Below are 25,458 nucleotides of genomic sequence, written 5' to 3'. Positions count from 1 at the left end.
GATCCATCGTGATTCCGCAACTTGATTGAACCTATCCCAGTTGTCGTACATGGATTATCATTACCCATGTAAACAACCCCGCCATCAAGTTCTTGAAATTCAAAGAACCAATCCCGAATGGGACACATATGATAGGTACAACCTGAATCCAATATCCACTCATCTGGATACGATGATGCTGAAAGCGAGACAATTAAAGAGATATCTGATTCCACATCACTTTTGCATTCTGCAACATTTGCATCTTGCGGAACCTTATCTTTCTTCTGCAGTTTTGGACAGTCTTTCTTCCAGTGTCCTTTCTCATGACAGAAAGCACACTCATCTTTGGCAACAGCTCGACCTTTAGACTTAGACATCCCTCTTCTCTCCTTTGTTTGGCTTTGCTGACGACCTCTTGCCACCAATGCTTCTTCTGATGTCGTTGATTTGGTTTTCATCTTATCCTGCTTTCTCAATTCATGACTATATAAAGCAGAACAAACAACATCTAACGACACATTTTCCTTCCCGTGAAGGAGCGTAGTCTCCAAATGTTCAAATTCATCAGGAAGAGATGATAACAACATCAAAGCCAAATCCTCATCCTCAAACTTCACATCTAAATTCAACAGGTCTGCTACTAATTGATTAAACATAGTGATGTGTGCATTCATAGTAGTACCTTGTTGGTAGTCAAATCGGAACAACCTTTTTCTTCATCAGGAGCTTGTTCTGACCACTTTTCTTCAGAAACTTGTCCTCCAATGCCTTCCACAGTTTGTGTGCAGAAGTCTCGTTTTTTACAGCGTACTTCTGCTCTCTGGACAGGCAGGATCGAATAGTTCCGCATGCTAACCGGTTGATGATACTCCAGTCTTTCTCCTCTACCTCTTTTGGTTTCTCTCCTTCAATAGCAATATCAAGACCCTGCTGAAAAAGAGAGTCCAAGACCTCTCCTTGCCACATGCCAAAATGTCCAGTGCCATCAAATATTTCCACCGCCAATTTCAAAGTGGACACCGGGAACCTCGACCATGATGACGAGGAGCCCGACATTCTGGATACATTCTTTGCTTCTTCTTCTTGATTTGCCATTACAAACTCAAAATATAATATTCAATATTACAAATAATTTCAAACAACCCAAGGCGAACCTTCGGCTCTTGATACCACTTGTTGGGAAAAACGGGTAATTTTCCCACTAAAACAAAACCCTAACAGAGCTACCCGACAAATAATATTGAATAAATAAAGCGGAATAATAAAAGAGATAAAGAGGAAAAAACACACCCGAAAATTGATAACGGAGTTCGGCCTGTTTAGCCTAATCTCCGAGCACAGCAAAAACAACTCACTTTTATTATTATGAGAGAAGATATTACAAATTGGGATATATCACAGCGAAGGAGGAGAGTTTAATTTATAACCCTCAAACCTCCTCCCAAACAATGAACTCACCGATGTGGGACTTGGGATTAACCCAAAATCAACATTATCTACTAAGAATATTCTCATACGAATAATGTTCTTACAAAGATTGGGTAAGATCAACTATCCTCAGGTATGCGCGGCACAATTGTTGCTTCACACTTTTCCTATTAAAATCTAGACGATCTATCTTCTTCATAGGGGTGTACATATATAAAGATACTTCAACGCCCAACTAAGTCTTTTGTGTTAAATAGATTATTAACATCTTGTAGTACCTTTTATGCAACTTTGAAATTGACATGACCACTTTCCTCACTCTTTTCAGTGAAAATTTTGTTGCACATTATGTATGTTGCTATGACCATGGAGGAAATTAGGAGATTTCTTATTTTTTTACGACTAAATTTATAGATTCAAATAAGTTGGTCATCAAGTGAACTCATCTTCTACCTTCGTCCCACATATATACCCATTTTAATCTAAGAATTTTGTTAATTAGTTTTATTGCTTTTAGATTAGCTTCCCTTTTTACCTTGTATCACTACAAAAAATCGTGTAAAAAGTGACAGTTTTAATATGGTGGTTATTAATAACCACCACAAATTACAATATAATACGTCATTTGATTAACTGTCACAATTATCTTTCAAAATACGTCATTTTCAACTGTCATGATTATCCTTTAGAATAAAAACAAGTTTTCCTTCCCTCATTATTTCCAATTATTTTTTAAAATATTTTTGGTTACCAAAATTAATTTATTCCTAATTATTTTTAAAAATCTGATTTGACTTATGACTGTAATTATTTTAAATTAGATTAAAAATAGTTATTATGTCAATTGTAATTAAAATTGTCATAGTAAATCTTTAAGGGTCTCTTTCTCATTCACATTGTTTCCCTCCGTTCTTTTCCATTCGCGCGAGTATTACTCCTTTTCACATTTTCGGTAGCAACGGTCACTTGTCTTTTTTTCACTTCTAACCTATAGTTTCCTTCTTCTGCATTTCCCTTTCTCTTTCTAACAATCAACGTTTTTCCGTTCAACCCTAATATCTATTTGTGTTGAAAATTCATTCCTAACCCCCATTTTTCTTCATGCTATGTCTCGATTAACATAGTTGTGCAATTTTTCGCAAGGAGCGTGAAGAATAATCGCAAGGAGAAGCGACTCATGATCTCCAGTGCGGTGGCTTGCGTCGCCTCGTGCATCGTTGTGGTAGAGGATTTCGTGTCAGAGTTCGTGACGACGATAAAGCGGTGAGATCTGGACTCCAAGGAGAAGGCGGTGTTCTTGATGACAGAGGTGCGAGAGAATGCGAGGTTGTTGAGCAAGAACATTGCGATGCTATACTCCAAGGATGCTAAAATTTGTAGGACATTCACGATGTAGATAAGCTCGTGCACAGGGAGGATGCGGTAAATTGTTTGAAAGAGAGGTCTAATAATTTTATGTTAAAATTAGTGAGTTCTTAAATCTGGAATTATTGTGCAAAGCATTTTTTTCACTATTAATAAAGTGCAAATTACTTTGAGAATGGGAATTACTTTGGATCATTCTAGTTTTCGATATGTACTTTGGTTGCTCGGACAGAGCCATGAATGCTATAGATCCGAGTGTTTAATAAAAAATTTGTGGCATTGTAATTGGTATTTAAGCTCTGTTTTATCTTCGAACTTGGGATCTTAAGCGCACTCTTCCACATTCCACACTCTTTTGCAAGCAATTTTGACTTGGAAATTTGGTAAGTCAAGCCCAACTGCTACAACTACTGTTACTTATTCCCAGTGCTCAATTTTACTACATTGCTTTCAACTTCAACGACGGTTTGGTGGGTCCCAAGCTTGAATTATGGGTTTGAATTAGGTTCTCATTTAACTGTCAACCTTACAATTGGGATCTGTAACTGGAAAATGTTTTGGGGTTTCTGAGTCAAATTGATTTTGGATATTTGTTGCATATGATTTGAATGAATGTCGAGGTTGCATTGATTTTAATGGAACAATTGTTGCCACGAGTCACTATTTTAATATGTTGAATTTGTCTTCATTCAGGGGTGTTGTTAATCTAATCTAATGAACCAAGAGAATATAACAAGTGGGTAATTCTTTTCTCACTGAATTGATTGTTGGTGCTTAAATTTGTTTTAGGCTTGAGCTTAATTATGGGTGGCTCGTTGGGGGTGTAGAAGGTTTATTAGGTTTATTGTTTTGGCTTGTGTGGAGAGCTTGGGGTGACAGTTGTGTGACACTGTATTTGGTAGTGGAGATGCCACCTTCCCCGGCATTGAGATTCTCTTCTGGGAAAAAGCCTAGAGCTAATAGTCACAAGCGTGGGCACAGTCTTGAGAGTGGATTCATCTTCCGGGAGAAGGACGATGATCTCTCTTTGTTCAATGAAATGCAATCCTGAGAGAAGGAGAGCTTTTTGCTTTAGTTGACAGATGATTTGGAAGACTCATTCTGTAATTCTCTTTACTTACATCATACGAAGAGAATGTTTCTTTTTTTGGTTGCTGTTTTTGGTTAACATTCTTGCATTTCTTTTGCATGGGGTGTTATTATACAGCTACAAAGTTGAAACATATTTCTGATGTAAACCCTGGAATCTCCATTCCTGGTCAAGGAGAAAGTAGTGAGTTGCTTAATGATGGTGACAAGAGTGATTACGACTGGTGAGTTATTTTTCATGTTTTGAGTTTCCTATTAGATTGCATTGTTTAATGTGTTCAAAATATAAAATTCGTGTATCCAATTATCTGTATTTCATGCTGATAGTTATTCAAGTTTCTTGCTCGCAAAGCTTGAGACTTTGATATGAATCAATTTATTTATGCATTACCTCACTGATGTATGTACCATTCGTTTTAAAGGTTATTAGCGCCCCGAGACACACCAATGTTTCCTTCGTTAGATGATGAGCCATCAATGACTAGTTTTGGAAGCAGAGGAAGGCCTCAAAGTAAACCCATTGCCATATCGAGATCTTCTACGGTGAGCTTGAATGCATTTATATTGTTATATTCGTGCATTGTTATATCTTTATAGGGAAAAGTTCTTTGATTTTTTTTTCGTATAAAAAAATGTAATTGTGCTTATACTGATCATCCATCATATGTTCAATGCCTTCCTGTTTTAGATGGATAAGAGTCACAGAAGCAGTAGGGGCAGTACAAGTCTGAATCGTTTAAGTCCATCCCCTCGATCAGGAACAAACACCTTGATTGCAATCAAAGGAAGGCCAAATTTCCACTTTGATTAATTATTTTTTTAACTTCAATAATATAATTAATGTATAAAAAATAAGTTGATGATTTTGATGTTTTTAAATTTGAAAAATGATTTCTGATGACATACTGTATTACAAGTTATGCATTAACACCCGTGTCACGCTATTGTTAGGTAATGTTAGAGACTGGTCTTAATCATTTATAAAAGTCGAAACTGAAAAATAAAGGATTGAAACAAAAGGTTGTCTTTATTATTTTTTTAATATTGAATCCTTTATAATATTATTACTTTTATATAATTTTTAGTTTTATAAAATTTTATTTAATTAATATTTTTGTAACCATAAGAGAATAGCTATCTTCTATGAATACAGGATTTGATAAAAGTTTTATACCTATTAAATAATAAATATAAAGGTAAGGATAAAGATGAGTTTTGTCCTTAAAAGGGAATCTTTCATTTGATTCATGCATTCACCAATGAAATATTAATATATTTAAATATTTATTGGTGTCTTTTATTTTATAATTATAAACACACAAATTCATTTACTTAAAATTATTTATTTCAGGTATCAGATAATGGAAGTGGTGCTCCATCACCTAATCAAATAATAGGATCAAGTGCTGGAAGCAAAACTAATTAGGGATGTGTGTTTTAATTTTAAACTTGATTAGGGATGTATGAACTTTTGAACAATTATGTGTTGTAATTTTAAACTTGATTAGGGATGTATGAACTTTTTATGTGTTTTAATTTTCAATTACATATAAAATTTTGAGCATTATTATGTGTACTTTAATTTTCAATGAAATGAATGAATGATTATAACCTTATACATTATTTTATTTTATTATGAAAATATATTATGTTTAGGTTAATCGTATAAAACAGATTATAAAAAAAATTATAAAAAAGTGGTGGTTAAATTTTATTTGTTTAGAATTAAATTTACGTCAGTTAAAAACGCCACTACTTACGTATATTATGGCGCCAAAATCTTCTTCAATGAATGTAAATTGTGACAGTTATAACTGACACTACTTACATATAAAAACCGCCACTACTTACACTGTGTTTAAAGTGGCGGGTGTTGCGGCGGGTAGCGTAAAACCGCCACATTAAACTTTGTGGCGGCCAGTTCTATGGCGGTTTGAGAAACCGCCACAAGCGTATATTGTGGCGGTTATAAACGTCACTTTATACAAAAAAAAACCGCCACAATATACACTTTTTTTTGTAGTGTATTAGTGGTTGGCTAGAGGCTTAGTCAATGGGTATGCTGCATATTGAAGTAAAGAATTCAAGATAAAATGGACAAAAAGGAAGAGAAAAAATGTTATTTTGAAAATAAAAGTGTTTATCATATTGACAAAGTCTTTTTAAATGTGACATTCTTGAAGCATCTCATGAAATATGTCAAATATAATGTACATGCATACAATTAAGTCCATCCACAACATAAATTGAGTTCCAAAATTAAGCACATGTCGTCCTGAGGTGTGACATGTCTCCTTAAATTTTTTAAGAAAAATAATATATGTTGTTTTGAAGGTAAAACAATAGCAACTATGATAACAAGTATTTTGTTCCTCCCGTCTTGTACAACTGCGACTAATAGGGTGCCTCTATATCTACTTGAACCATTAGTTTGTAAAATCAAAACTCATCAAAACATCGTTTGAAGGTTTAAAATAGTCTTTTAGACTTTGTCTTGGAGCAACTCCTAGCAGAAGATGATGGTTGGTTGTCAATCAGTACTTGAAACCAAGAACAAATTATGACAAGGCTCGTAATAGGTTAAGTAAATTATGAAATACTTGAAACCAAGAACAAATTTTGACAAGGCTGGTAATAGGTTAAGCAAATTATGGAATGATTCTTCCCAATTTATGTATACAATATCTTTAACTAATTTTTTTCTCTCTCTATCTCCAAACTCATTTATTAGGTCACAAAATACAAAGATAAAAAAAAGACAGCAAAACACATGTAAATACCCTATAATCCAAGAGTGGAGAACCAAACAACTACGCCACACATTTCCCACTAAAATGTTAGGGAATTAGAATTTTGGTCTTTTTGTTGTTTTTGAGTGAAGCGTGAAAGGAAAAGAATAAAAAGAAGCCAAAAACAATGGAAAGAATGAAAGGGCATGAGCATCACTTACCAGTGCTGATTATGACCTGTCAAATTGAAAGTGAAAATGAAAATATTAGTTAAAAAAGTTTAACCACAAATCCCACTCAAAGGTAAATACAATGGGAAACACAATAGATAAATCAAACAATTTTTTTATCTACAAAGAGATTGAGATGTCAAATAGTACCCTACCCTCAATACTCTAATGTTTCACATTCTAATATTTTAGAAAAATATAGTTTGACAACTTTTAGAGTTGTATACCACCTTTGATGTGATAAGTTTAAAAATAAATATATAATAAAAGATAAATTTGTAATTAAATAATATAAAAAAATATTAAAATAATAATACTGAAAGTTGTAATGTAATTGTATAAAAAATTAGAATTGTCCATATATCATTATTCAATATTTTATGACGCGTAAAAATTCTACGAGAGACCCGTTGAGAGACCCATATGACGAATAGTAAATATAACAATTCAAACTCACGGACTTATCTAAATGTTAAGGAAATGAAGACACATATTACGCAAGCTAAAAATATCACCAACTAGCAAATGAACTATTTGACAATTTTTTTTAGCTTGAAGCAAAAAACACAGCATTGTTTTGTTACAACTGTAAGTAGGTTAATTGTTGGTATCGTCCAACCATTCATTAGTCATGATATAACGATCTGCAGAGTAATCTACACATTCCTTTTATTTACTGTTTCACACGTAGACATAATCATCTTTGTATATGCTAGCGTGAACGTAAATCAATAAGCTACATAACATAATTTCTGATGATTAAAGCGTGCAATGTTTTTTTTATTCTTCTTTCAGGATAGAACAGTTCACAAGTTGGAACATGGCATGATTGCCATGCACTGCACCAAATGTTGCCATTTCAAAAAGCTTGTGAGTTGGTGATGCTTTTAAGGACACCTTGTGCCTGTGCTTTGATGATGTCCAACCAACAAAGCCTATTTGATAAGGTTGTGTTGTGTGCCACTCCTCCAACATTTTTTTTTTATATCACCAATGCCAAATTTTTTTCACTTCATGTCCAAGCTTTAATTATTAAATTTACTAGCACCAGCAATTACTATCATCAAGTGCCAGAGTTCTACCAAAGAGAAACAAAAAAATATTAGTGTTGGGTTTGAAAGTGTGAATAAAGCAAGTGGGTGCTTTTTTTCCTTTTACTTTTTTTCTTCTTTGGTGCATTCTTTGTGGCTGCGTCCAATTATTCTTTGTGAGGACTTGTGTGTGTTCCCCTTTCCTTTTAGTTTATTCCAAATCTCTTCTTTGTTTTCATACGGAAAGGGGACAAGGAAAAGCAAGTTCTACAACGTTTTTCAACCAAAAGATAAATATTGGCAATAGAACTTTTTCATTTTTTAAAGATTTACTTTGTTATATTTTCTACATCTCATTTTGCTTCTAATAGTAAAAGAAATAAAGATATTCATTAAGTATTAAGATTTCCTTTATAATTCAATATAAATAATATAAAACCAATTAATAATTTCATTGATTGATATTTATGTAACGAAGAATCTCATATTCTATACGAAGAGTCTCGTATCAACAACAATTACGTCTCCATTAATGAAATTAATTAATTTTTATGTAACGAAGAAGCCCATATTCTATACGTGTGTAAAAATTGGTTGTGATGAACAAAGAATTATTTGTATTCAAATGTTGTTATTGTGAGATCTGTATTTATAAAGAGAGTAATTTGAAATTTGTGTGTGCAATAGTAGATGAAAAGTGAATAACATTTTCCATAGTGTAGTCTCTCTCTAGACCAAGCTTTGGGTTTATCTCCATTTGTCCATCACGTGTTCCATAGTGAAGTCTCTCTAAAGTGCAGCAGAGTTTGGCCACTGAACTCGTATGAACCATCCTTTCACAGTCATTAAAGTTCAGTGTCATTTAGCAGTGTACCATATTCTAGGTGGGGTACTTGATACCAGGTACCAACATGAATAACGCACAACTTGTCTCAGCATGAGGAAACCGTATAAAATTGCAAATAGGTAAAACTTGAGAAAATGCAATTCATTCTTGGAGGGAAATCTATGATTAAGAGATATATGATATATTATCCTTGTATCAGCCGTCTAACTGGTGAAGAAAAATCCAGTAATACATTAAGAGATGAACAAAATTTAAGAGGCCTAAGAAAGAAGAAAATTTCAACAACTTAAACAAAGAAAAGTTGGTGACTGAATCATATTCTTTGCATGTATAGAGCTTTTTAACCGGATTGTACTTCACCAGGTATTGCAATATATGCTGTTGTTCTCAAAGACTGCAACAAAACTCATTCTAATTCCTCTAGTCCTTCTGAAGGGCATTGGATTAATTCTAGTATGTTGACTACCTCAGCCATATCTGGACGGTTTGATGGCACTTGTGATGCACAAATCAACCCCAATTTTATCACAGGAATTGCCTCCTCTGCAGCAAAGTTACCAAGGAGCCTTCCATCAACACATTGCTCCACCTTGCCTTCTTCCAAGGCACCCCTCACCATGTCACACAGAACCACCACATCGTCCTCCATGTATTCCACAGGTCTTTTTCCTGTCACCACCTCCAGCACCAGGATCCCAAAACCATATATGTCACACTTCTCGGTTATCTTAACCGTGCGGCAAGCAAACTCTGGCGCCATGTATCCGAGTGCACTTTGAATTTTGCTGCTCAAAACACAATGGTCTAGCATTGGCAGTAGTTTCACCAAGCCAAAATCTCCAACCTTTGGCTCACCTGAACAATCAATGAGAACATTGGTTGATTTAAGATTGTAGTGGATTATGTTCATTTGGTGCAAATGGGCCAACCCTTTTGCCATGCCATAAATAATCTTGAACCTTTGTGGCCATGAGAAGACATTTTTGCTGTTATCATCATGTAGAAGTTTATGCAAACTCCCAGTGGACAGGTACTCATAAATCAGGAGTTGCAAGGATGAAGTCCAATAATAACCTTCAAGTGCCACAAGATTCGAGTGCCTGATCTTCCCAAGCTTTTTGATTTCTTTCTCAAAGTCTTCTTGGGACTTGATCAAACTGGAGACTGTAAGTTTCTTGATTGCAACAGCGTGTCCATCACGAAGGAAAGTGCGATAAACAACTCCAAATCCACCACGGCCTATTTCACTTTCTTTATTGAGAAGATTATGTGCTCCATCAGCAAAGTCTGCATCACCAGAAAACATGACAAGCTTCCCGTAGTTTGGATCATTTGCAGGCGAACCACTATAGTCCTCACCCCCAGACAATGCAAATGTAGCAGGCATACGCTCCATTGCTGAACGCACGTGGATATTTAGGACAGTAACAGCCACCACACCAATGGCGATAAAAGCAGCTGCTCCAATAGCAATAAGAGCAGAGATACTTAATATGATTTTATGCCGATGGGTCTGTGAGGAAATGCTGGAGTTGGAACCTGAAGAGTTGGGGTTCAGGACAATAGGTTTGGGATGAACAGATGGACAGGAGTGGTTGACAACAGAACCGCACAGCAATGGGTTATCGGAGACTGAGGAGGAGGAGATGGTGTTGAAGAAGCCACCCACAGGTAGTTCACCTTCAAGGTGGTTGTAGGACACATTAAATGAGAAAAGATGAGAAAGATTTGTTAACTCCTTGGGTAAACTTCCAGAGAGTTGATTCCGTGACAAATCAACATATTGAAGATTGCTGAGGTTTGCTATGGCTGGAGGGATTGAACCAGTAAGCTTGTTGTGAGAAAGAATCCTGCACAACTCAATGGAAAAGCACAGACAGGGAACAATTAGACAAAACATTGTAGGCATGTTAACTTACAAAAGATGTCAATTTTTCTCAATTATCTTTGACAGAAGCACACACACAAAAAAAAAAGGCCTTTTCAATTTGGAAACACAAATCAGTCAGGTAAAGTAATAAAAAACAAAACATTTGTGCAACTACGATATCAAGAAAACTTACAAAAATGTTAGAGATGAACACTTGTCGATTTGGGCTGGAATTCTCCCACCTAGGAAGTTCTTTTGCAGCCTTAGCTCCCTGAGTGAAATTGCCCCTTCTATTTCAGAAGGAATGCTTCCATTAAACTTGTTGTCACTTAGGTCAATAATGTACAAAGACTTAAGTTCGCCTATACCCACAGGAATGGGACCAGAGATATTGTTAGTAGAGATATTCAAGACTTGTAGGCTACTAAGTCCTCCAATGCCAGATGGAAGCACACCAGAAAATGCATTGAATGACAAATCCAGAACCTCAAGACCATGATAAGATGTAGGTGTGGACTTAAGTGCAGGATAATTGCCCTTGCTGAAGCCATTCCCAGAAAGAGAGATGCTTTGCACTCCCATCTTAAAAATCCATGAAGGAACATGGCCTGCCAAGTGATTATGGCTGATGTCCAGAGTCAAAAGCTTAGTGCAGTTCAGCATGGAATCAGGCAAGTTTCCTGTCAACTGATTCCTGGACAAATTCAATCTATGCAAAGAGTCAAGATTTCCTAATGACTTAGGAATCCAACCAGAAAATGAATTGGCAGAAAGATCCAACATGTCTAGATTCTTCAATTCCCCAATCCAGTCAGGAATGCCCCCTGTGAATGAGTTTCCCTGCAAACTAAGTGATGTGCAAGAAGTGAGTCTTTGCATTGATTGAGGGAGTTCCCCAGAGAGAAAATTACCACTCAAGTCAAGTGATTTCAGAAGTAAGCAGCCTCCAATATCCCCAGGAAGCCTTCCACTAAACCTGTTCCTCTGAAGACTCAACTCCCTCATATCATACAGATTCTGAATGCCTTCAGGAATTTCTCCCTCCAGCATGTTGTCCGACAGATCAAGTGACTGTAGCCCCCTCAAGAACCACACTCCATTAGGCAATTCCCCATGGAGCTGGTTAGAGGAGAAGTTAACAGTTGCCAAATTGGAGCAGGAACTCAAGGACTCGGGAATTTTACCTGTGAGGTTGTTCTTGGCAAATGAAACTGTCCTGAGAGAGCCACATTGTTGGAAAAACCCTTCTGGGATCTCCCCAGAGAGGTTGTTGTCACTGAAGTCCACAGCCTGTAAACTCCCAAGGCGAGGAAGATCAGGGTTTATAAGCCCTGTGAAGTTGTTCCTTGAAAGGGAGAGAATTTGAAGGAACTGCAACCTCAATAAGCCCCTATCAACATGCCCAGAAAGAGAGAACCCATCAAGAACAAGAGCAGTGACCCTATTGGATGAAGGATCACACTTCACACCTTCCCAATTGCAAGGACTGTTATCATCCTCATTCCAAGAAGAGAGTTTCCTTTTGGGATCTTCCAAACCAGCCTTAAACACAATCAAACCCAACACATCATCATTGAAACCAGGGTCCGCAGAAACCACCAACATAACCGAAGCAAGAAGAACCAGAAACAACACGCACATGCTGAATTGCATCATATTTATAGATTGATGTTATGAAGAGTGTTCAAATTTCAACAAAACTCTACCCCTTAACAAGAACAACTCTGTTATCATTTGGTTGCATATCCTGTAGAAAAGGTCGGTAGGTCCTAACAGAGCACAACATATGCACCACCAAACCTCATCTCACCTCACAAACAGAAGGGGAAGTTTCTTCTAAACAGGAGGAACAGAAGCTTAGAAAAGGACACAAAATGGAAACAGAATTTGCAAGTATCCAAATCTAAGTGAATATAAACAAAAAGGAAGGACTAGAAACAAACAAACGGGGAAAATAAATAAATAAATAAAAGGATTAGACAATAAAAGCCATGTGAAGATGACAAAGAGAAAAACAAATTAAAGCAAACTCGGGAAATTCCCTTTTGGCCTTTTCTTTTTTTCGTGTTCAGAATTTCAAAATCACTCCCTTCAAGCACAGCACTCACACAACGATACTGAGAGAGTGTGAATATGATCTCACACTTATGAATTTGACAAGAAAACAAAAGGGTAGAAAAATTGATTGAATTTAAAAAAGAAGGAAAATTTGATAGTATTTGATATTGATTCCCAGGGAAAGCGGCGAAAGGGACGCAGAGCTATAATAAAGAAGGCCTCGAGGTAAGAGAAGGCATTAATGGAAGAGGGAGAGAGACAGAGCAATTGAGAATTGAGTTGAAGAGTGGAGAGTGGAAAGTGTGGGAGAGAGAAAAGCATAAATTAGTGTTTGTGCTGTGAAGTTTGGTTTGTTCTATTCTTAAGTCTTCTATGCCTTCTGGGTAGTGTCAGAGAGAGTAAAGTGATGCATTTAAAGCTTCTAACGTCAAAGACAGAGAAAGAGAGAGTGTGTTTTGGTACTCTATGTGTCATGTGTTTCTAGCAGAAACACTTTATTTATGGTATGTTGCTGTATTCTTCTTTTTTTTACTATTATTATTTAAATTTAATTCAATGTTTTATCTATGCATTGTAATAATAGTATTAAAAATATAATGAAAATAAATTAAGACAATAAATACTATATGTAAAATTTCCCATGGTTGGATATTCCTAAGTTTAGTATAAACTGGGACTACGATGGATGGTCAAACCAATATCCAATGTGATCCACGTGTCCTTTTTTGGTAACAAAATTGCCCTTTTGTCGAGTTTAAGGCATTTTTTAAATTATTTATTTATTAGTTTTCAACCATTTTTGTCATCGAATAGACTATTGTCTTTTTTTATTTTTAATTATTATTTTTCCTAAAAGAACTTTTCGATTGTTAATGTTATACAAATTCAAGAGTTTTTTTTATCACTTTCTAAAATTACCCTAAACTATTCACCCTCTTGAAGTGACTCAAACGTCGTATAATTGCAAATAAGAAAATAAATATTTTAGTAACAATTTCAATCTTTTAAGATATGTTTAAAGCATCAAATGGACCTTGTTTTAAAGTTAGAAAATAATATAATTTATTTTATTCTAAATTAATAATTATAAACCTGATTTCTCATGAAAATGAAAACATCATTATCCATCCAAGTTGTACAGCATAAACGTCATTTAAACATGACCATTCATAATTTCAAATCTACACAATCATTCAAGTTTAATCTGAAAGCATGCTTCTTTAATAATGATCATAGCAATATCAACAATTTTTTCATTGTAAAAAAAATTAACTGTAATATGTGAGAAAAATGTATTTTTATTAGATTTACTTATAATTATTCTTTCGTCACGTTTTATTATGATTACAGTTTTTGTTATTTAAATTTTTTATTAAGAAAATCCATTTGTGGGCATAATTGGTGTTGAAGGATAGTACAAGTGTTCATAATTTCAGAGAATAGAATAGAAAAGAAGAGTGAGTGATTTGTGCAGTGTATTTGAAAAGTTGATGAGAGTTAGATGAAGCACATTGATGCCTGGTGGAAACAATTTATTGCAGAAGGAGACAGGATCTGTTTGAAAGAATAAAAAGGAACCAACCAAATCATGTTTTCACACACTTCCTCCAAACAAAAGAGACTCAAAAATCCCCTTTCTCAATTTCTTCATTCATTTTCAAATACTAAACTCCAATTTCTTTCAACAATCCTAACTTAACATGTTAATAACTTACTACATTTACATATTTTTTTGTCAAAATATTTAATATGATTCATTTCAACTTTTAAGGAAAAATAAATAAAATTATTTTTATTTATATTAGTAGTATTATAATTTTCAATTTGAATCTGTTAAACTTTTATAAATTAACTAAACTTATAAAACATGCTAACTCAACATAATAAAATTTTAAACCAAATCGAATCATTCCAGTCTTTATAAATATGAATATATAAATTTCGTTCCTATTTTTGAACAAGTCAAAATCTTAATTTATGTATATATTGATTGATTTCGTATTTTAAGATGTTTAGCATGGTTAAAATAAGTTTTGAAATACTTTTTCTAAATAAAAAAATATATGAAAAGAAGAATATTTAAAGATTGTGCATGCAATGTAAAAATTGAAATGTGAGTAACTTGAAAGTATCGACAAATGTAAGAAAAAGTAAATAAATAAATGTAAATGACAATACATTACAAAAGGAAAGCATAACAGGACAAATGAAATTATAAAATACTACTGTGTATTCGTATTTTTTATTTTTGTTTTTAATATATATTTATATTTTATTTTTATTATTATGTATCTAATATTTTTTTTTTATAATTTTTTTTTTTTTGTTATTAATGTTATTATTATTATGTATCAATATTTTTTATTTTTACTGATTTGCCTATTTATCAAATCTATAGTAGTTTGATTTTAATTAGTATTTCAAACTAAAAGAAACTTATGTCTTAATTAATACATTGTTTTAGTGATTATAGTAATATTTAACCTTTTAAATCAAATATATAGACGATCATATATATATACTCATTTTGTTGTAACATTGTGAAAATTATGTCATACAAATATTTTTTTAAAATGCATATTGATTGAATATTATTAAAACTCATTAAATTTAGTAAAATTATGTTTATTATGGTTTACACAATAATTTTAAAAGACCAAATTTGAGGTATATATATTAGATTTGTTGCACTTTTTTGATACCCATTGAAATATGACTCTTTCGCAACCAACTTTCTCTCAAAATTGCACAGTATTCTTCTCTCTCAAAAGAAAGAAATGAAATGTAGTGTACATCTACATATCGTAATATATATGCATATAATTCAAATTCATGGTAGATAATGAATTGCCCAAAGAACAAGAAAAGGAAGAAAACAAAAAGGGAACAACGAAAGAACCTTTGCAAAAGTAGGTTGTTAAGATCATATGTCATTGATTTGCAAAAGTAGATTACAAATACTCAATCTCATTATGTTGCTCAAGAAGGTCTTCGACAAATTCTTCTTCTAAAGAACTTACATCAATATCTTTTTCAGTCTTGAGTATAGGCTAGACCTTCATTAGACACAACAAAACCTTCATAATCATTAGACAACAAAACCTGCATAGTTTCTTGAAAACAAATAAACCTTGGAGAGATGCTCCTAGAACACCATAGTTTGTCGAGATTTTCCCAATCACTGATCCAAAGCCACTTCAAAAAAAACCCCCAAAAACTCACAAACAATCAATGAAAAGTGCAAGATTAATCAAAGAAATGAAAGTATGATTTTACATGAAAGTGAAAAGGAAAGAGAAAAGAAAGTGAGAAGTATGGTAAAAAAAAGAATGTGTTATGGGTAGTGGAGAGAGAAAGTGGGAAGTAGGTATATATAGGAGAGAGAAAGTGGGGAGTAGGATACATGAGTTATGTGTAGTGGAGAATCATAAAATCAGTTTCTTAAATCAATTTTAAAATTCTACAATTTTAATAAAAAAGAATATTAGTTTAAATCAGAAAAGTAACGTACCAAATCTCCACTCTCCTAATGGTCCACAAAATATTACAAATATCTTTAATTTTTTATTTAATAGAGAAGAAATACAATAAATTATTAAGTAAAGATAAAATGGAAAAACAAATTAAGAGGAGAATAAGAAATGACACAATGACCATAATACAATAATAAAATTAAATATTAATATAAGGATAAAATAGGAAAAAAAATTAAGAGCAGTTAAGAGAAGAATAAGAAATGACACAATGACCATAATACAATAATAAAATTAAATATTAATATAAGGATAAAATAGGAAAAAATATTAAAAGCAGTTAAGATAGGAATCCCCTTTACATATACTAGCGGGAACACAGGCGCTCGCGCATGTGTATCCGCATTTTTTATTTTTGTTTTTAATGTATATCTATATTTTATTTTTATTATTATATATCTAATATTTTATTTTTATAATTATTGTGTTTTTTTATTTTTTTATTTTTGTTATTAATGTTATTATTATTATGTATCAATATTTTTTATTTTTACTGATTTGACTATTCATCAAATCTATAGTAGTTTGATTTTAATTAGTATTTCAAACTAAAAGAAACTTAGGTCTTAATTAATACATTGTTTTAGTGATTATAGTAATATTTAACCTTTTAAATCAAATATATAGACGATCATATATATATATAGTCATTTTGTTTTAACATAGATTGTGAAAATTATGTCATAAAAATATTTTTTTAAATGCATATTGATTGAATATTATTAAAACTCATTAAATTTAGTAAAATTATGTTTATTATGGTTTACATAATAATTTTAAAAGACCTCTCATTAAATTATGTTCCACAACATAAAAAAAAATCAGATCTTCGTAAATAAAAATATAAACTAAAATAAGATAATGCATAAAATAAAAAATTGAAACGTTTTACATACTAATTTTGCTGTTCAAATTTGAATTAGAGTAATGATGAAAAAACATTATTCTATGATTGCGGATGTGAAATTAGAGTATGAGAAGTTATCACTTTCCAATTTTTTTTATAATTTAATATAAAGCAAAGCAAAAAAGTTAAAAAGGTTTGAATTATAATGTAGTGCAATATTGAGAAAATATAGGTTCTATGTTATCAAATTACAAAGACGGTCACAACACCACAAAATTATGATAGGCAGAAGAAAATCACAACAGATATTAAATGATCATAAAAACAATAATTAATATGTATTTAACTTTAATGCTTTATAATTAAGATATAAAAATTTGAGGTATATGTATTAGATTTGTTGCACTTTTTTGATACCCATTGAAATAGGATTCTTTCGCAACCAACTTTCTCTCAAAATTGCACAGTATTCTTCTCCCCCAGAAGAAATAAATGAAATGTATTGTACATCTACATACCGTAATATATATGCATATAATTCAAATTCATGGCAGATAATGAATTGCCCAAAGAAGAAGAAAAGAAAGAAAACAAAAAGGGAACAACGCAAAAGTAGGTTGTTAAGATCATATGTCATTGATTTGCAAAAGTAGATTACAGATACTCAATCTCATTATGTTGCTCAAGAAGGTACAAATTCTTCTTCTAAAGAACTTACATCAATATCTTTTTCAGTCTTGAGTATAGGCTAGACCCTCATTAGACACAACAAAACCTTCATAATCATTAGACAACAAAACCTGCATAGTTTCTTGAAAACAAATAAACCTTGAAGAGATGCTCCTAGAACACCATAGTTTGTCGAGATTTTCTCAATCACCGATCCAAAGCCACTGCAAAAAAAAAAACCCAAAAACTCACAAACAATCAATGAAAAGTGCAAGATTAATCAAAGATAAGAAAGTATGATTTTCCATGAAAGTGAGAAGGAAAGAGAAAAGAAAGTGAGAAGTATGGTAAAAAAAAAGAATGTGTTATGTGTAGTGGAGAGAGAAAGTGAGAAGTAGGTACCTATATAGGAAAGAGAAAGTGGGAAGTAGGATACAATAAATTTCTCCACTCTCTCCACTCTACAGTTAAATAATAACAAACAAAATAAATTAATACAATAAATTTTATTAAGTAAAGATAAAATGGAAAAACAAATTAAGAGTAAGATCATAATAAAAAATGACACAATGACCATAATACAATAATAAAATTAAATATTAATATAAGGATAAAATAGGAAAAAAAAATTAAGAGCAGTTAATAGGAGAATAAGAAATGACACAAAGACCATAATACAATAATAAAATTAAATATTAATATAAAGATAAAATAGGAAAAAAAATTAAGAGCAGTTAAGAGGGGAATCCCCTTTATATATAGGTATAAATAATATATATATATATATATATATAAGTATAGAAGTATAGATTAAGAGCAGTTAAGAGAGGAATCCCTTTATATATAAGTATAAATTATAATATTCTTTTATCCAAATTCAAGAAGAAAATATAGTACTCTATCTTAGAAATAAAAATATATAATGTAGTAGAAAATTTATTTTTTCTCTTTTAATTTTTTTAAGCACTAAAACAGGAAATAAAAGGAAGTGATTTATGTATTTTAGTAAGAAAATATTTTGATGTTTTTTATATAAAACTAAAAAAATAATTAAATAAAAACTAATTTTACAAAAAATAATTAGTTGAATAAATTAGATATTATTTTAGAAAAAAAATATTAATATATAATTTTTTTTTATTATAATTTAAATATCAATTTAATAATACAAATTATTAAATATATTAATAATTTTTTTAATCTTTAAAAATAATATTTTATTTAATTAATAGAATTTACTTATAGATAAAAAAAAATACACTTATTGATTCAGTTGATATTTCTTAATTGACACATTTAATATGTAACTTTTGGCTTTGCAAGTTTTTGGTTAATAACTTCTGAATTGTATCTTTTTCAAACTTTGAAAAGGATGTAAATGATGTTTTCAATTTTGTTTTAATTATTAACGTATATATTCAATACACTATCTAGATATCCTTATACTTCCTCTTAACCAATAAGTTCTTGGTAAAAAATCTCTAATTTACACACCTAAATTTGAAACTGAAAACCATTAATTAAATTAGAATAATAAGGGGTAGGGAAATGCAGTACAAATAATTATACTTAGATTAAATTGGTAACATATTTGTAAATATTTTGCATCATATAAAAAGCCATATACGTCTCAATCAGAAGAGTTATAGGAAAATTTAAAGCCACAAAGTCAATGCTACCAACAGAGTCAGAAATCTTGTTATGGCAATTTTTGTTTTGTAATGTTTGTCTCCAAGCTTCACAATTCAACCCAACATTACTTTCTTATTTTATGCCTCCAACTTCCTTTCACTTGGTCTTTAGGTATTGCTTTTATTTGACTTTGGATTTATATAAATCATTTTCAATAAATACTTTTAGGAAAAAAAAAATCCTATAATTTTTCTAAAATTATAAAAAAATCTATTTTCAATTTGTCTCCATGTTTTTCTCTTCTACATTTCTTTATGGAGAAACTCATTGCTTACTTATAATAATTTGCCTTAGAAGGCACGATAATGTTTTCCTTCCATTAATTTTATGGTTTTCACACCTTAATTGAACTTCCTTCATCAGTATCTGTGCCCCTCCAATGTTTATTACATGTCATCAAATTCACATTCACATGTGTGGTGACTTTTAAAGTGTTTTCAGCATTTGAATTTTGTTAATTTGAAATCGTTGTGTTCTTGCTGTCATCGGTGCGAAAATGGCGCAAGATCCAAGTAATCATATAAAACAGTTCTCTTTCCGTAAGAAAATGAAATGAAAAAAAAAAAAACTTTTAGAGTTTGCATTTTGTAAATAGTTTGTATTTTGTAAATAATTTATGGAATATTTAGAAACATTTGTTTATTTGTTTTAAATAGTATTAAGTTTGATTACATTAGATTGAGTTAGGTTTAAAATTTATTTTTTAATAAATAGTTTATGTTCTTACAAGGTCGGGTTCCTCTTAGAGTGACTTCAATAATCTTCATATTCTCGTCCTCACGGCTCCTGTGCTTGGTGTCTTTCTATTCTTTTTTCAAGATGAGCGGGGTAGGGTACCTGCGAAGGCGTTCCGACGCTCCAGTCAATCCGAATATAATATGCAGGTGAGTTAAGGATGAAAAAGATTACCTTTGACATTGGGTCTCCTTTGATATTTATAGCTTTGTGTTGGGCTTCAGCTGTCATGGGTATGCTTTTGGACTCAAGCGAAGATCCATTTATGCCTTAATCATAGTTTATGATTTAAAGTGGCTTAATTATGACTAATTGCAGTTTATCGTCTGCTTCCAAATTCGTTCGGTTTTATCGACTATTCGAACCTGATAATACAATTTACAAATTAAGGGTACTAGAATATTGATTTATAAGAAAATCGAAAAAAAAATCATGATAGATTTTAGGAGTATATGAATGAAGGATGCTTAGCACATACATGACCATTGCTTCAATCAACTATATTGTTGAAGAAGATGACGCGGCCATTAAAGTTGCTTAAAATTGTGTCCAGCTGTTTGATGAAGAAATTGTTGCTTATTATGCCCAGGATCCTTCTATTTATCGACATTATAATTGCTTGATTGGTTGAAGCTAAGCATAAAGAGAATGTGATTATGGTAATGTGGGATGATTAATTTTTTTTTTTACTTGTTCTAAATATCCAAATTGGTTTGGACTTTGGAGTTGATTCTTGTGCAAAATCGATTTTACATTAAAAACTACGTAATTCTTAAGTAGAAATAAGGTTAATCATTATTGTACCAAATAAAAAAATAATTATTTTTTTATTTTCACGATTTTTGTATATACATCTTTGAGAAAAGAATAGACATTTAAAAAATTACATTGATTTTGCATATTTAATTAAATAGCAACATTATAGTAACACATTTTCTACTTGTAACCTACTCTTCCATTTTTTTATAAACTAGTCACAACTTCTCAAACTTTATAAAAATTTCGTTGACTCGTCATGACTCCATTTGCCACACGCTTCATTCATCATTCATTCTTGTATAAGTGTAGTGTGTGACTGGTTCAAACTACAAAGTTTTTATTCACCAGAAACATTTTTTATTAAAAAAATAAGAATTATTTTTTAATAGAAGGTGTATAAAAAATATGATGGTGGAATTTGGTGCAAGTGTCACATCAGGGATGATAAAGGACCGTTTCCTCTTCCTTTCTGGCCCTGTTTCTTATTTACACACCACACAGGTTTCACTAAGATGGAGTCATGCATACAATGCAAACGTTGAAAAATGTTATTCCGTCTGTGAGTCCTTCACACGTTGTCCCTGCTGAACATATTTCAGGAATTTTATGATATTTAAAGTTCTTTCATGGTTAGTAGGATCCATAACACTCTTATAATAGTGAATTTTTTTTTCATAGATAATGATGATTCTTATCAATAATCCATTGATCATTTTCATGACAATGCGCCTGCTAGGTTTGAGTCACACCATGAGATAAAAAATCAACATGTTGCAATAGTGACTTGACCTGCATGATTTGATATAGACCACAATCTTTCGTAGTATCATAATGCAGTCCTACAAACCAGTAGAAAATCCTGTGTTTGTTTACAATTTGAGGAATTTAGCTTATAACAGAAACAAAATAGTTCGACTAAGAAAAGGGAGAAAGAAACACTTAATCTTTGTTTTGCACGTCTTTGTCAATCTTGGGAAGAAAGGAAGGGTTTCAAAAAATTCAGATATAGCAACGTTACAACATGTTGGCTCCTCTTCAATCTTTACATAACATGGTCACAAATTACAACTTACATAATCATAATAAATTAGAAACAACCACAGAAATGAATAGAAATATTAGGAAAATGAATAACGGGTAACATTCAAATTTGGTGAAAGCCGATTGCACTACAGAATTTGAGTGGTTGACTCTGTATGTAGGTAGTGAGAGTGTTGTTACAACACGACCTTAACGCCCTTTTGGATTCATGATCTGGGAAAACACAGCACTTGGGGTTAACCCATCAGAGTCTTCACTAGCCAAGCTTCTACCTCCAATGCTCATTGAAATGCCACTGCTTCTGGAGTCGGTCACATTACCATCATAACCCCCCATCGCATCAGAGTCTTTCTTTCCTTTAGAATCTGTATATGTCGGCTCCACTTCATTGCCAATGCCGCCAAAGCCGTTGCCACTTTCCTCTGCACTTTCTTGCAGCTGCAAAGCAAATTCAAGGTTCCACAAGACATCACCCATGGATGGCCTTTCAATACCCTGGTCAGCCACACACTTCATCGCAGTCTCGGCAAACTTCTTGAAGCATTCTGGAGCTATCTTGCCTTTTAGATAGGGATCAATGATTTGGTCAAGAGTGCCTTTGAGGTAGCAATGAGCTGCCCACTCAGCCAGACTCACTTGCTCCTTAGCAAGGGCCGGGTTCAAAGCTGGTCGAGCACACAATATCTCAAAGAGAACCACCCCAAATGAGTAAACATCAGATTTGTCAGTTAGTTGCTGCCTCCTGAAGTATTCTGGATCCAAGTACCCAAAGCTACCCTTTACTACAGTACTTACATGGGTATTATCCAATGTTGGACCTGTTTTTGACAATCCAAAATCAGAAACCTTGGCCACCCACTTCTCGTCCACTAAAATGTTTGTTGTCTTCACATCACGGTGGATGATTGTGTATTTAGCACCAGTGTGTAGATAGTGTAAACCCCGAGCAGCTCCAATGCATATCTCAAGCCTTTGCTTCCATGGAAGTGGAGGTTTCTGGGTCTTGTACAAATGCTCCCTTAGCGTTCCATATGCCATATAATCATAAACGAGGATCATTTCAGTGTTTTCTTCACAGTATCCAATCAGAGAAACAAGGTGGCGGTGACGAAGTTTAGAGAGCATTTCAATCTCAGTTTGGAACTCATGCACCCCTTGGTCAGATAGTGGATTCCCACGTTTAATTGCTACCTTGGTTGTTCCACCATCAATTTCTCCCTTGTAAACCTTACCGAATCCTCCCACACCAAGAAGCAAAGCCTCATCAAAGTTGTTTGTGGCGGACTTGATTTCAGCAAATGAGAAATGACGGCAAAGGTTTGACGGGAGAGAGGAAGCATAACTTCCTGTTGTGTTGGTCTTGGCTGAAGCTGCAGAATGTGAATTACCATAAAGAGAAAGTGGAAGCCATCCAGATGGCCCTTCACTTGCACCAGAATCCTTTCGTTGTCTACGGGATAAAGCAAAAGCAAATAGCCCAATCAAAAGTACTACAACAACTCCTCCAGCAACACCTCCTGCAATAATGCCTGTATGATTCTTTGATTTACCATGATTATGTGCTCTAGCTGTTGATGGGTCAATTATGTCTTGCACAGGGGGAGGAATGGGATTTGTCCCTGCCAGATTCCCTGCAGTATCATTAATTTTGAAAATCTCCACTCCATTCAAGATTGCATCATAATACATGGGCTTGTCAGTTGGATCTGGATGCAATGCAAGCCACAGGTCCTGCCGTGGTTCTACATCTTCGGGAATAAAGACAACATAATCTTTATGCACAGGCACCCCATTAGAATGTGAAAGGCCAAATTCTTTTGCCCAGGCAATAACATCAGCCTCCTGTGTAGCAGTTTGATTGTTGAGGAATATATCAAACACTCTTTGATTATTCTTGGTTATATTTGATGATACCTCAGCAAAATGGAGTCTCACTAGATAGGAAAACCCAGAATCAATGTTGAAGATCCAACTCAAGTTGTAATTTGTGTTGATTTTCGGATTCGGGCCCATTGATCTGGCTGTAGTGTAGACATCAAGTGGAGCAATATAACTTGGTGTGCCCGGAGGATACTCAAACTTCACATCTGGATCAGCGGGCTCAGTAACCCCAAATGCAGCCCCAAAGAGGAAGGGAACATCATCAGACCATGACCTAAACATACCAGTATCATGGGAGGGAGAGATATCATTCCCACCCACATTCAACCTATAAACATTCTCAAGTGCAGTGCTGTTGTCAATAGTGTAAGCAGTATTTGTACCAACTATCATGGTAGTTCCATCAGTAGAAGTATAAATATCAGGCATAGACACAACCTCAATCCCATTAACAAACGCGTAAGCATTGGATGCATTGGTGGACGGAGTGAAAGTCACATTCAAGGTTTTCCCTTCAACATAGATGGCAAATTCCTTCAAAATGTAGGCATAATTCAAAGCCAGGGTGGTCTGAGCAACACTAAAGTTCCTAAGAAGCGTGTATGAATTCGCCGTCACCGCAAAACGGGCATCAGATGCATTGAGATTGGAGTAAGAAGCCGGGTAAAAGTGCAGCCGGAGGAACTTCCAACCGGAAGCCACCGGGAAAGCATAGGTAAACGGCGCGTGGAACACGCGTGCTGTCATGTAGGGCACCTGGGGGACGGCAGGGTCTTGAGTTGCCGCCGGCGATACGGTGGTGGATTTTGCAGAGGAGGAATCAAACTTGGAACCAACATCAGTGGTCCATACACGGCCATCAGTATCAGTACTAGATGAAGGACCCCCACAATCCAGCAGAATATTATCTGTAGGCTGAAAATCCTTTGCTACAACAAGCTCAATAGCCAATACCAGGCACACAAACAATGGCACACAAACACAGTACCGATTCACGCTCCACATCACGACACAAAATTCCAAACAAAAACCAAACCCAAACCCAAAAACCCTGCTCTGTTTTCTACCATACAATTGCCAACACCTCTTGTAGGGAATTACAATTCACACGTACCCATAATTTAAAAACAATCAAAGACCACAAATTTGATGCGAAGATCTTTATAGTGTAGGAATCCAGATCAGGAAAGGGAAGTGGGGTGGAGGGTTATGATCAGCTCAGCTTGGACCCAGAATTTCCAAAACAAGCAAAATCCAAAAGGGGAGGGGCAATATGAACTAGGTTTTCAGTGAACAACAGGATGAACAATGAAATGTGTGGGATAATCAGTAATAAGGGTGAGGATGGTTTGAATGTTGAAAGAAATTGAAGTTAGAGAAAGAAGGTATTTTACCTTATGCCATGGAAAGAGGAGCTGAAAAGCAACTCAGCGAGTCAAAGAGGGACGATCCCGAGTTTTGAGGGTTGGATTGGAAGGGATTTGGCAGTAGCTTACAGCTGGAAGGAACAGAGAGAAAATGGTGGAAGAGGAAATGGAGTAAGAAAGTGCCCCTAATACTGAAAACCACGTTAAATACCACACCTACTACTTCTAACAGGAAAAAAAAAAATCACAAACAAAACCGAAATTAACTAATAAATCTATAACTTTCTGTCATTTCTTAATAAATG

The 25,458-nt window shown here is 33.5% G+C and overlaps 2 protein-coding genes across 2 annotated transcripts; both read right to left on the bottom strand.

The window, feature by feature from the left end:
- Nucleotides 1-8,827: 8,827 nt before the first annotated feature.
- On the bottom strand, nucleotides 8,828-13,103 carry LOC137825801 (leucine-rich repeat receptor-like protein kinase PXC2). The gene is made up of 2 exons (XM_068631590.1): nucleotides 10,765-13,103; nucleotides 8,828-10,551 (listed from the first exon to the last, which is right to left on the bottom strand). Exons 1-2 carry the CDS (start codon nucleotides 12,225-12,227, stop codon nucleotides 9,108-9,110), a joined length of 2,907 nt encoding a protein of 968 aa, XP_068487691.1. The 5' UTR covers nucleotides 12,228-13,103; the 3' UTR covers nucleotides 8,828-9,107.
- Nucleotides 13,104-21,870: 8,767 nt separating this feature from the next.
- LOC137823570 (receptor-like protein kinase FERONIA) lies at nucleotides 21,871-25,338 on the bottom strand. The gene is made up of 2 exons (XM_068628757.1): nucleotides 25,181-25,338; nucleotides 21,871-25,064 (listed from the first exon to the last, which is right to left on the bottom strand). The coding sequence occupies exon 2, from the start codon at nucleotides 24,789-24,791 to the stop codon at nucleotides 22,095-22,097; it is 2,697 nt and encodes an 898-aa protein (XP_068484858.1). The 5' UTR covers nucleotides 24,792-25,064; nucleotides 25,181-25,338; the 3' UTR covers nucleotides 21,871-22,094.
- Nucleotides 25,339-25,458: the final 120 nt, after the last annotated feature.

This window comes from Phaseolus vulgaris, chromosome 8 (assembly GCF_000499845.2).
Source record: "Phaseolus vulgaris cultivar G19833 chromosome 8, P. vulgaris v2.0, whole genome shotgun sequence".
Taxonomy (NCBI): domain Eukaryota; kingdom Viridiplantae; phylum Streptophyta; class Magnoliopsida; order Fabales; family Fabaceae; genus Phaseolus; species Phaseolus vulgaris.
Note: the sequence above shows the minus strand (reverse complement) of the source record. Positions and strands in the feature narration are given on the sequence as shown.

Coding starts and splice junctions, on each gene's coding strand:
- LOC137825801 (XM_068631590.1), bottom strand. CDS start 12,227: ATGATGCAATTCAGCATGTGCGTGTTGTTTCTGGTTCTTCTTGCTTCG. Junction 10,552..10,764: donor TGTTCATCTCTAACATTTTT/GTAAGTTTTCTT, acceptor TGAGTTGTGCAG/GATTCTTTCTCACAACAAGC.
- LOC137823570 (XM_068628757.1), bottom strand. CDS start 24,791: ATGTGGAGCGTGAATCGGTACTGTGTTTGTGTGCCATTGTTTGTGTGC.